The sequence below is a fragment of the Lichenostomus cassidix genome, chromosome 3, assembly GCF_008360975.1.
Source record: "Lichenostomus cassidix isolate B80296 chromosome 3, HeHo_3.0, whole genome shotgun sequence".
NCBI classification, from domain to species: domain Eukaryota; kingdom Metazoa; phylum Chordata; class Aves; order Passeriformes; family Meliphagidae; genus Lichenostomus; species Lichenostomus cassidix.
The window spans coordinates 32,621,318-32,634,089 of NC_139483.1; the positions used below are offsets into that span (position 1 = coordinate 32,621,318).

A 12,772-nucleotide genomic window follows, 5' to 3' on the forward strand; every position below is an offset into this window, starting at 1 on the left:
GTTTGCACAGAAGACAAAAGTACAAACAAAAGAAACAAACATTGTCCTATTACCTAAAATTTTATTATTTCAGTATTTTCAGATTGGCCTAAATGAATTGCAAGCATTGCCTAACTACTCATGAGAACCTGTGGATTGGTTTTTGCCTGTAGCTTTTTCCCCACCAGAAATCAACAACTTTGCTACTTATTAGTTATGTGGGAAGTGATGAAATTGCAGCAAATAAATTTATTGCACTGACAACCCTGAGAGCGGTCTTCCATGAGAGGAAGTTCTGATGGGGGATTAAAATAGTTATCTGTGCCCTTATTTGCACACTGGACATGTACAAATATTAAGGCAAACAAAGTCAATGTGAATCAGTTAGTGCTTCAAGCACTGAGTGGCTATCTAAAATAAAACAGATTTAACTCTCCTTTGTGTTATAACCTGGAATGAATACCTTCATCAGCCTTAGTTTATGAACACTTGAAGAAAAAAAGTCTTAGGAATATTTGAGATAACTCTCTGAGGTAACTCAAGAGAACCATAACATTTCTTTCCTTTACAAAACAGCTTCTAGCAACAGCCCTTAACGTTATTCATACTCCTCTAATACCTACTCCTATGTGTTTCCTGGAAATAAAATCTGCCATTATACCCAATTTTATTCTTTCTGAAAGGTAAGATTCTACTGTCCCAAGGCAGTCAACCTTCCAGTGGAGTTTTCTCTGGGGTTATATCCCCAAAGGTACAGATGAACCATCTGGCTTCAGCTTCTAGCCATCTGGCACTGGATTAAAGCAGATACATCAATACACTATTGAAGAATTCTAGCATTTCTTTAGGGGATCAAAATGTACACTCTTCAGGCAATTACTTTCCTACAGAAAAACTTCAGAATGTTCTGTTTAGTGATGAGCTGCAGTTCCTGTGAAATCCCCATCTTAAGAAAATTGCAGCTCCATGCCCTTACAGCCTCCTGCATCCATCCACCCCACCACAATGCATCCCACCTTTCTCTCACAGGTCCCTTGTGCCCTTCTCTGGCACTACAATTCTCTCCCTCTCAAATACATGTGCAAACATCTGCAAATCATCTCTTCTACTCATCCTTCACATACTTGTAGCAAGCCTACACAAAAAGCATCCACATAAAATCTATTTTCTCCACTTTATTATAAACCCATCCCTGAGTTAGTGCCTTAACACTGTTGCCCAGCTTCTTCCTTTCCTCAGGCTCTAAACAGAAAGTCACAGTGTCTGTCTGGTTTTGCTTCCATTTTCTTCTATGTCATTCAAATTTCTTAGGTTCCACTCCTTGTCACACAGTATGCTCACACTCCTTTTTAAACTGCTTCTCGAGGAAACTGGTCAGCACTGGAGTACTAGGCACCGAATCAAAGTTACAAAGAAAGGGAAAAAAAGAGTAAACATTTTAACACATAATTAAAACTCCTTTTAAGTAAAAAATTAGTAGACAATTGCAAACCTTTAGGAAGTTATTAAATCTAATGCAAATTGTCTTTTGTAGCTATTGCTTTCCTTCTTCCTTAGCACAGCCAAATGAAGATAATTTAGCTGAGCTGCAAATGAGTCTAAAAATTAATAAAATCAGCTAATGCTATATTTTCATTTGTTCTAATTGATTTTCATACCAAAAATATACATATATTAAGTATAAATGACAGAAATGTGAAGATTGCTTAATAGGGTTTTAACACTACGATTTCATCCCCCAATTCCATTTGACAGTATTCGGCATATTTTATAAATATCTTGCACACTATACATAGCAATCAGATTTGCCATCTATTCCAATTTTGAAAATTTGACCTTTTACCCCATTTTCTGAGGTATTCACTGCACTTCTGTGCCATGTGAATTTAAAAAAATATTGCTAAAATTTCCCTCCCCTTTCCTCTTTGGCCATATTTATATTGTCAATCAAGTACAAAATACACAGAGAAAATAATTACTAACTTGACTGAAAGGTCTCAATCAAACTGCCACTTTGACATTGCAAACATTTGTCTTTTTTTCAAGCTTTCCTTCAGTCATGAATACCTCCCCAAGGAGAAAAATATCCAAGTGCATGCAATTGCTTCTCCAGAATGGCCTGTTCAGAGAAAAATCATGGCCCCAGAACAATTTTCTTTCACACGCTTAGTCTGTTAATACATTCATTCACTATGTACAAGCTATTAGTTAATAAATAAATTATGTCTTAAAATAACTGTAGTAGTTTTGACTAAATGAGAAGTTTAATATCAGGTTCCACCAGTTCTGTAGTCTTCAAAGTTGCATCCATATATAAATTAACATACAGAAAAATAATCCATTGTCTAAAAGACTGCACATCAAAATAGTACTTCCAAGTCTGCTTTTAAAAGAATAGGTTTGTGATTTTATTTATACAAATTGAAACTTTATAGGGTGACCCAAGACTGTTAATGAAATAATTACTAAAAATACGGTTTGTAACTAAGATTTCTGTACATTTTTGTACCTTTTTCAGACTATTATATTAGCTTTACCATCAGGTTTTCAGTGCTGTGATATGCAGGTTTCAAATACTGCAAAGCATGTCTACAGACAGTAAGTATCTCAATTATAGTAGCAGTCATATTACGAAAATAATTTTGGCTCAAATTTCAATGTATCTGGGTAGTATCCCTTTAAATCTGATATGCTATTGTAAGCATCACACCATCAGTACAATTAACTTTTTGCTGACAACAAATTTCAAGAAATAATGACACGTCTGAGGTGTGATCTGGTTTTATGAACTAAAGAGCAGCTTTCCCAAAGTTTAAGACAAATACAAAAAAAAATATTGCACAGCTTAAAACACAATTGTTTACATTCTGACTTCAATACAGTACAACTTAACCGTGAATGTAAGGAATTACCAGTTTGTATTGTAAGTCAAATTATTTGTGCCAGAAGGTCAAACATAATTTCTAAAATTAAAAACTAGCGTGTTTAAAACATTTACTTGTTATAGGAATTCTGAACAAACTTTAAAAAAGCTTTTGGAATCACTTCTGAGAGTCTGCAACTCCCACAAACCAACATTAAAAGTTCTGAGAAATACAGGTCATTCAACCCAATATTCCCTCAAAAAGCTATCAGACAGTAAGCACATTGTGAAGTATACATTTTTATTTAACATTCCTAAAATAAGCTGTATTTACATATTATATAAATGTATGAAGTCTTAATATAAAATAGAAAACTGCATTGACTGAGGAAATCACACTCCATATGGAGTTACTTACTGAAGACCATTGTTTATGAAATTTTACAATAATTTATATAAATTATCTCTTCCAAATTAGATGATTTTTCTTCTTTTTACTAATTCACACAATTTTGATGACTTTACAAACAGTGGTGTACATTATAAACTTAAAAAAACAGTTACAGCATCTTCCGGCGCACAACTGGCTTTGGAAAATTAGACAGTCTTTTTTTGTTCTTTCTTAGAGTCTTCCCTGCTGCATCTGTAGTTTCTTTCTGTTTGGCTTTTGTTCCATCCACTGGAGTTCCAAAAGGAGAGATGAATTTTATTTCCACTGGTGGAGGTGACCAAGAAACTTCTTTTGTGGCTCTGAAAAGAACGACAGGCATCAAATCCATTTTTCAATACCAACAGTATTTATCAAGGGAAGAAACAACATGGAATTACAAAATCAATTCCAAAGAAAAATGCATGGGCTTCTTTTTAGATAGAATTGAGGTAGAAAAATTACATAAATAAGGTTTGTTTTGCTTTCATTCCCTTTACTCCTTGTCTGGCCACTTTCTGCCTTGTATGAGAAACTAAACTGTAGGAGTGTGGTTTCATAAGGTGGAGTAAGACAGTTCAAGAGCATTGCAATGTCACCACTGCAACTAGCATCTACCTGCCCATTTCTATCCCTCCCTCTTCCATTTCCATTAGAAAACCAAATCCCTAAATGGGGAAAAAGTGCCTATTAGACCAGCAAGCTGGACAGGCTGATAGAGTGAGAGAACTGGGCAGCCAAGTGAGGAAGTAGTTAGGTGCTTAACAACTGAATCACTATCACAATAAAGAAATGCAAATAACTGTTGAAAACTTATTTCATACTTGCTTGCTTTCTTCATTTTTGATTTTGGAGTTCTACCTCTCTTCAATTTTTGCTTTCCCCCAGACTCTATGGATTTAGTGTCCTCTTCCTCTTTAGCTGGAAGCTCCTATGTTAAGGCAACAAAAACGTTACTCATGAACAAGTTCCTACACTTCTACAGAATAACAATGTTTTTTCATTAAGACATCATGCCAAAGTCATTTCCAGAAGCATTAAATACCCTTCGTTTGCAAAAACAGATTTCCCACATCAAATTATTTTACCATCCCAAAAGTTCAAATTCCGAAATTAACAGATAGCATACTAAGCAAGTGTAAAGAAAGCCACCGTGCCTAAAACAGTATTTATCAATTCTTGACTTGCATAGATTCAAACCTGAATCTTTTAGCTAGTTTTCATGAAGAAAAACAGTGAAATTTTTAGCTGATTCATTTAAAGCTCTTTTTAGTTATGGTTCCAATGAAAAAGGCATAGCATTGAAAAGTATGATCTCAAAAAACGGTAGAGAACAAAAATCAAGAACATGGGACAACTGAAGTTTTTACTTACTGGTTCTTTCACTATTCGGGAAATGCTAGCTACAGTTTTTTTCCTCGACCTCAAAAGAGGGGGTGAAAAGACAAACTGAGAAGACAAATCCGGGTCTAAATCCTTAAACTGCACAGGATGGTCTGCTTTTCCAGCTAAAATGACAATGCACTGTTAGCATGCACATACATTATACATGAGGGACAATAATATTAAATTACAGCTGACACATAAGAGCACAATAGCTTCCCAAAAAAAAGTCCAATCACCTTTATAAACACTTCATGCAAAGGCATTTTTGCCCATAGTAGTAACTGCCTCTTGGGATCCCTTCTTTTACCGTAAATTGTGAAACAAAACTAAGCCAGTGTAGTGATTTTACCTGCACTTCCATAAACAAAGATCTTATTCTCCAGAGGCATCAACAGTCATTACACATCTCAAAAAATTTTCTCATGTACTGTAATTAAGACTCCCATGTACACTAATTTCACTGACAAAGTATACACCCATGAGAAATAATCACATAATTAAACAGCTGTATAGTTTGTTGCAAGATGCAGCTCACCTGAACTTGAAAACTGTAAAGAATTTGGAAGCACACGTTCTTTTTTTCTCTGCTGGGTGGAAAGGATGGCAATCACACATTCACAAGGTTTTCAACATCTGATAGAAATTAAGTTCCTCACAAAAATATGGCCTGAATTTCATTTCACTGCTTAGATCAGCCTCATAATCTACCAGAACCAAGCAGGCAGTCATGCACAGTTCAGCCAAAAGATGGATTTCCTCTTGGCAATTTTTTTCTTTGGCATGCCTACATTCTTTACAATACTTAAAGCCATCCTCACAGCTTGTTTTCTGTGGTTTAAAGACAAGGAATATGCCCTATTTTACACATAAACATAGTGCACCTACCTTCAAATTTCTTTGTCAGCTTTGTGAGAGGAGGAGAGAAAAGGAAAGCTTCATTTTCCTCAACAGACAGTTTTTGACGGATGGCAGTTCTGCGTGATCTGGTTCTTGTAACACGATCTGTCAGAGCTCTTGATGTCTGATCATGTCCTGATGGGACTTCAAGCAGCAAAGGACTGCCAGCAGGTCCTTGCGGGGTCTCCTCAGACATTGATCGCCTCTTCCTGCCCCGACGCCCTGTCTTTACCGTAGTCCTGGGTGTGGCTGGCTCCTCACTTGGCTCTGCAGGTGTTTCCTCATGGCTATCCACTTTCTCTGGATTCTCAGGTGGTACTCTTCTAGGTCTTCTCTTAGGAGTGTCTAGGACTTCTGCTTTCTCACCTGAATGTACATCTTCCTGAGTAGAAGCAGACTCTGGGTCTGCCAAGAGATTTTGTGCCGCCTTCCTAGCACTTCTTCTAGGTGTGACAGGAAGTTTAAATTCTGTTTGAGGAAGCGATGATTTAGACAGATCAAGATCAGAATTTTCTGAAACTTCTGATGAACTAATCTTTCTTCTTCTACCTCTTTTTGTTGGCACAGGTAAAAGGAGTTGGTCACTAAGCTGCACCTCTTGATCCTTGACAGTATCTTCAGTAAATTGTAAATTCAAGCTTTTCAATTTTCTTGCACTTCTACTGGGACTGACTGCTGTTTTTACCTTATGATCAGTGTCAGTCTTGCCAGTTTCTGAATCTCCAGCTGAACTTTTTCCTCCTTTAGTCCTTTTGGAAGCATTAGTATCAATACTGTCGCCTTCAGCAAGAGGTGTTTTCTCATTAGCCTCTTCTTGGGGTTCAGACGCAGCTTCCTTTGCTCTCCTTAATCCTCTTCTGGGAGTAACAGCTACAGACTGCATACTTGTTTGTGCATCAGAATGGCTGCTTTCTGTTTTTTCTGTATTAGACACTTTAGGTTTCCTACCTCTCCTAGGAGTAACAGGCATCACAGGTATTTGCTCCTCTTGAGCATTCTCCCCTGTCTGTACACTGGGAGTCTCAGACACTTCTTTTGTTCGCCTGGTGCTTCTCCGAGGAGACAGTCCAAGCAGAGCTGGGCTGTCTGTCTTCAGCAGCTGCTGAGTGCCTGCTGGCAGAACACTTGGACTTCTACTCAGCTGTCCCCGTGTGCGTGTTCGTGGAGCAATGCCATAATGATGTCTGCTGCTCTCCTCTTCCACTGCTTCTAGCACAGGTGTTAAGGGAGCTTTTGCCTTCTGGAATCTAGTTACCTTTTTACCTATGGTTTCATGAATAGATTGTTCTACAACTTCAGATGTAAATTCTTTACTTCTTGTGTCTTTGATTACATCCAGTAAGTTCTCAGCAATGGCAACCTTAATAGGTTCAGGCACATATGGGAGTGACTCTGCAATATTTTGAGATTCCTGATCACCAGTTACAGTGGATACTGAGTTCGTAACATGTTCCTGGCTTTCAGTATTTCCTAAATTGGTCACAGGCTTTTCTTCTGTTGTGCCATCTGGTTTAGAAGCATCTACTGATGCATGGTCTCCCATCTCTGCTTCCCCTTCTTCTCCTTCCAAAACTAAGGTAAAATTACTCTGAGACAGAAAAAGGTCTCCATCTCCCTCAGCTGCATCACATTCGCTATCTTTATTATCAGGCAAATCACACGCAAACTGTTGCTCTATATTTTCATAGTTATAATGAAGATTGCCTGATGGATCTAATTCAATGTATGGTGTTGTTTCAGGTGCTGCTTCTGAGGTATCTTCAATAACCTAAAGTTAAAAAAGTTAAAACATGTCTGTTAATACTTTATTCATTACCAGACTCATTTCACATTGACCTAGATGAAACTGAGGACAGTGAAAAGCTGCTCTTCCTTTCAGATCACCCCTGAATGTGAAACATACATTGTACTCTCTACTGCAGATGTGAGTTTGTGTTTAAGGCACAGAGATCAGAGCAGTCCCTGTGTGCAAGTCCCATGCTCTGTTTCTGCTGTTTCTGTTCAGAACTAATGATTTGCCACTGCCCATGACCAGAGAGCAGTTTTCCAACACAAGGTGTGTACACAACCAGCAGTGACATCATTTTGCAGGGCCCTCTGCATGGCTACACAGAGCAACCCACTCTGCATCTGACAGGTTAAAGCTGGATCTCCAATGCTTAAAGCTTCAGTCATGACAGTAGTAACTGCAGCACTTAGTCAGACTGGCCATGTATCACATCCAACAACTGAACAATGCACTTTAAGGGATCACTTGGATTGCATGAGATAACACATACTTTCCAAATACCTCCATCTCATGAAGAAATATCTTGACACCAAAATGAGCTCAATACTGGCAATTCTGTTTGTGTTAAGAAGAAACAAATAGTACAGGACCTTGGTTCCCACATCTTTACCTCTTTTGGTAAAATGGTCCCTAGTACAAAGAAGCTGCACTCCTGTAACTTTCTTATTGTCTTTAAAACTATTTAGGTCAAATAAAAAAATCAGAACTCAAGTAAACCAAATTAACGCATAGCTGTTTTTAAAAATAGTTTACGCATTTAGTTTGTTTGCCCTCAAAGACCGAAGTCTGACAGGTCCCATTCATGTTACAGGAACACAAGAGGCAGAAGAGAAAATTGTATCTGTCCTTACAACAATGAGGTTTTAACTTGGGTTAAGCAGCTCAAGAAGTGGACACATTTTTTTTTTAGTGCCTTTTAACTGTCAGTAGAACAGGTCTGTCCTCAATTTGCAAAATGTTTCCTATTTTGTAGAAAATGGGAAAATAGTTTACTTACCTTAATTTCCTCAGTTTTAGGAGGACTGTTAGAAACAGGGACTTCTTCAGCTGCGTCAGGGTTACATTCTTCAGGTAAATCCACATGCTTGCCCTCAAAGCGATTTTCAGACAGAATACTGACCACATCCTCACTGTCATGGATAGTTATCACAGCTAGAAGAGATTTACATAATTTTACCTTTACTGTTATATAAGTGACCCAAGTTTAAGCAAGAGGAAGTAACAGAGGGAACAAGAGCCAACAATATGATTCTTTATCCTGACACATATATTGGGCTTTCTCCAAAAGTTTAAACTATTGTGCTGGTTTTGGCTGGAATAGTTAATTTTCTTCATAGTAGCTGGTACTGCTGTATTTTGGATTTGGGCTGAAGGCAGTGTTGATAAGAGGGATGTTTTAGTTAATGCTGAGCAGCACTTGGAGCCAAGGCCTTTTCTGCTTCCCACACCATGCTGGCAGTGAGTGGGCTGGGGGTGCACAGGGAGATGGGAGGGACACAGCCAGGACAGCTGACCCCAGTTGACATCCCATAGTAACATACGGCATCTTGTTCAGCATAAAAGATGAGGGAATAAAGGAAGAAGCAGGAGATGTTCAGAGTTACGGTGTTTGTCTTCCCATGACCCATCTCCCTGCTTTCCTGGAGATGGCTGAACACCTGCCTGACAATGGGAAGTGGTGAATAAATTCCATTTTTGTCTGACTTGCATGCAAGACTTTTGCTTTCCCTATTGAGCTGTCTTTATCTCAACCCACAAGTTGGCACCTTTACCTCTCCGATTCTCTCCCCCATTCCACCAAGGGGAAATGAGTGAGCAGCTGTGTGAGGCTTAGGTGTCTACTGGGTTTAAACTGTGACAACTACAGATCTGGGAAAGGATGCAGCCCCACAGCAAGAAAGGAGGAGGAGAAAATCAGCTGTCAAGTCCACAGAGAAAAATTAAGAGAAAAACGTGGCTGAGAAAGCCACACTGGTAGATAGTTTCTTCAGTCTGAATACAGAGGATGCATCATTTTTTTAAATAGTAAATCAAGCACCAGATCCTATGGCACACAAATTGATTTGTGGTGTTCAACATTAAAGTAAGTACTGATCTCTCCTTTTAATAGTTTCAGTTCTACTAGCATCTCAGTATTTTGATCAAGAATGAGAAGATTCTCTATGCACTTTCTCCAAGGACTTTTTTAAAGGAGCGTATTCTCTCAGTAGTTTAATGAAAGCAGTAACATGCTACTACTATTTCAATCTGAAACATCTTTGGTACGGCAAACTACACATTTCACTTGAGGAGCTCTGCTACCTTAACACACAGAACATTTCCAACATACATTCATTGTCTGACTCCTGGGATTCAGAGGGCTGTAGATTTGTTGCAACCAGTACACCTTTTTCCTCTGATGAAGAGAACATTTTGGACTCCTGGTGGGTTATTTCACTTCATGAACAGAAACAGAGAAATTCATCATTAAAACTTGAAAACAAACCTGTAAGAGCTTTACAAGTTACCTTCTCACTGTAAAATCTTCACATTTCAAACCAGAAAAAACACAAGAAAAATTAGGAATTCCTCTATCATATTCAATTTGTAATTTAATTTGTAATTCACTTTGTAACTAACTTTACGCAATGAACCAAGTACTTAACATTCTTTCCAGCTGTCTAACACTAGATAATAACATAATAGGAATATAAATATAAAAGAAAAACATATTATTTGTCTTCTGTAGAAAGAGGGCAACTACTCTAACAGAGGTTCAGAACCAACTGAACAAAAGTCCGTACAGGTGAAAGTCCCCACTTGAAATTAAGGATTATCTCACTGCTAACATTCTGCCTTTATCATTAAGCAGCTGCGGCTTTTAAAGTACCTCCTGAGAAAACCACTTCCCTTTCCATAACCAAATAGATAACATAGATAACACATAGAAAACATAAACACATAAATAGATAACACATAGAAAACAGACATTAGGTGTAAACAATACTGTCAAAAAGCATTAAAATTCCAAAATAAAGCCACTGAAGTTACAGGAATCTCAGGATTAATTTTGAACTACACAATTTTCAGAAAAAAACAAGGCTTTTGTTAATTGTAAATGCTTAGTAAATCTCAAACTGTAACAAGGTCTACATAGACTATCGAATGAAGTCTTTATCATCATACTTTGGGGTCTACAATGATTTGAGGAAAAAGGCTCAAATTGACAGCTAGTCTGTATGCATTACCTTCAGCCCAGATTATTTCTGCTCACAGACAGAATGGAATAGACAGGCCCTTATATAAAAGAACACAGGAAAGAACTAATCCCAGGTCAAAATCAGTTTTCAAACACTGAAAAGCCAGCAGCTATATGTTGTGTGAAGCCAAAGATGTATCTACTTCATAAGCTCACCCTTCATTCGCAGCCCTAGAAGTAGCAGCCTCAGCAGCTTTAAACACCGATTTATCATCCTCAGGAAGGGTATGACATTCAGCATTTGATTCTTCCACAAATCCTACAAAAATGAAGAGATGGATGACTTCCCTGTTGCATTCAACATCACTTCTTTTAAACTGTTCATGTGAGTTTAAAGTGATCCTTTATGCATTTCATCTAGGACAGGGATTTAACAAAATAATGCTACCAAGACTTCAAATACACAGAAGGTACCTGTTTTTCTTTCCAGTAAAACAAGAAGCCTGATGCATCATTTCACTCAAACAATGTAAAAAAAGAGCTGCAAACTACAGAAGTACCCCTAAAACATAACCAGAAGCCCAAGTTTTAAACAAATCACTGCTCCCTTTCAGCTGCAACTGCATACAAAAAAATGCGAGCCAAGGAAAGTATAAATTCATAAGGTCCAGGATACCTAAAAAAGGACTTAAAACATAGAGGTAAATTTTAAAAGCATGGATCATATGTGAAAACTCATCATTAACTGCTGCACTCATCAGTAATTTGATTCTTTTAAGACATCTGAAAAATTCAGAAACTTAGGTTATCACAGGATGAAACACACCTGCTTTTTTTCTTAGTTCTGAAGGATCTGGTTGTTCCATCTGGATAGGTTTATCTTCAACCATCTCACTTTCTTCCTCCTTCTCCAATTCTTGAACATCACCAGTTTCTTCAGTGGAAGAATTAGCTGGTTTAGCAGATATAAAGATGACATCATCTTCAAAATCACCAGGTGACTTTGCATCATGATACTCCAATGTAGTCTGGTCTGATCTGACAGAGAAGTCACAATTTTCTTTGCTGACATCCCTTTTCTCCAAATCACCTCCAGGTATGCTTTCTGAAGACTCCTGCAATTCAGCACGATCATCCCCAGGAGTGCTCAGAGTAAAGAGAGTTGGTTTATCTCTACTTTCAGACCAAGCATCCTCCACCAAGCCATGATGATGCTCAGATGAAGTTCCAAATAGTGCTTTATCATCCTCTGTCACCTAAAAAAAAAGTTTAGATCAGCAACATGAGTATGGTTTTTGTCAAAGCAAAACAAAAAAACCCAACAAGCACTTGTATTTCCAAGTTACATATGTGCCCTTTGTAAGGTAATAAAAAAAATTCTTATTCTAACCCTATCTTAGATTTAACACCGAGTGTAAAAATTAATCACACTTTTGACTGCTTATTGAGTTTCCATGACACTGAAGAATTAAGATGAAGTCTTTTAAGTTCTTGCTCATAATGTCATCTCAAGGCTCTTCACTGGGTTTACTACTGCATTTTCAGGAAGAACTTTGCCTAATAAAATCCTAACTCAAGATTTCTCTGTTTTATGGTTGCTCTTTCAACACATATGCAGTACTATAATATGCTGGTGTTCACTATGCCTGTGGCACAGAACACGTAAATTAATCTGGCCACAATGCCACTATTAGTAAGAACTTCACACAGAAGAGCACCTCTTGTTACAATTGAGTAGCTCCTTCTAACATACAAAAAACTCACACATGAGGCAGCAGCACATGCCCCTGACTTGGGTACATTACACTGGCAACTGATGGGCTGAGCTATGGAATCCAGCTACACAACAACTGCAGGAGCAGAAGGGGTCACAGCTTGTCAGAAGGACCCACTGCATTTGAAAACTACACAGATACTATCCCTGGTGCAAGGCAAGAAGCAAACTCGAGAACTTCAGGGCTCAGAGAACAGAAAACACTACAGCTCTCTTCATCAGGAATCTCTTTTTACCATAGTTTAAGCAAACCCAACATTTTGCAAAAAGACAGGCTGAAAGTCAACACAGCTTTATGACTTTTGTTGTTTTCTCATATGTTCAATTTGCAAAATTTAACAAACCCAAACAAGTGGGTCAATCTATATTCCTTTCTTTCCTGCAACACCACCATTTGAAAACGTACAGCTGGAAGCTGAACTAGCATTCTGAACAACCAGAGGTCCTAACAACATCTGAGTAAAAACCAAGGTCCTTGA

General features: G+C 37.9%; 1 protein-coding gene across 4 annotated transcripts in view; it reads right to left on the reverse strand.

The window, feature by feature from the left end:
- Positions 1-2,224: 2,224 nt before the first annotated feature.
- LOC146439413 (protein ELYS-like) overlaps positions 2,225-12,772 on the reverse strand; it is a 41,831-nt gene continuing 31,283 nt past the window's right edge. For all 4 annotated transcript variants that reach the window (XM_085055189.1, XM_085055191.1, XM_085055190.1 and 1 more), the window contains exons 29-36: positions 11,346-11,775; positions 10,736-10,838; positions 9,671-9,777; positions 8,339-8,493; positions 5,541-7,320; positions 4,644-4,777; positions 4,094-4,200; positions 2,225-3,592 (exon numbers count right to left, since the gene is read on the reverse strand). In XM_085055189.1, coding sequence (XP_084911315.1) covers positions 3,403-3,592; positions 4,094-4,200; positions 4,644-4,777; positions 5,541-7,320; positions 8,339-8,493; positions 9,671-9,777; positions 10,736-10,838; positions 11,346-11,775 — 3,006 coding nt within the window. In that variant the 3' untranslated portion in view covers positions 2,225-3,402. The remainder of the gene's footprint in view (positions 3,593-4,093; positions 4,201-4,643; positions 4,778-5,540; positions 7,321-8,338; positions 8,494-9,670; positions 9,778-10,735; positions 10,839-11,345; positions 11,776-12,772) is intronic.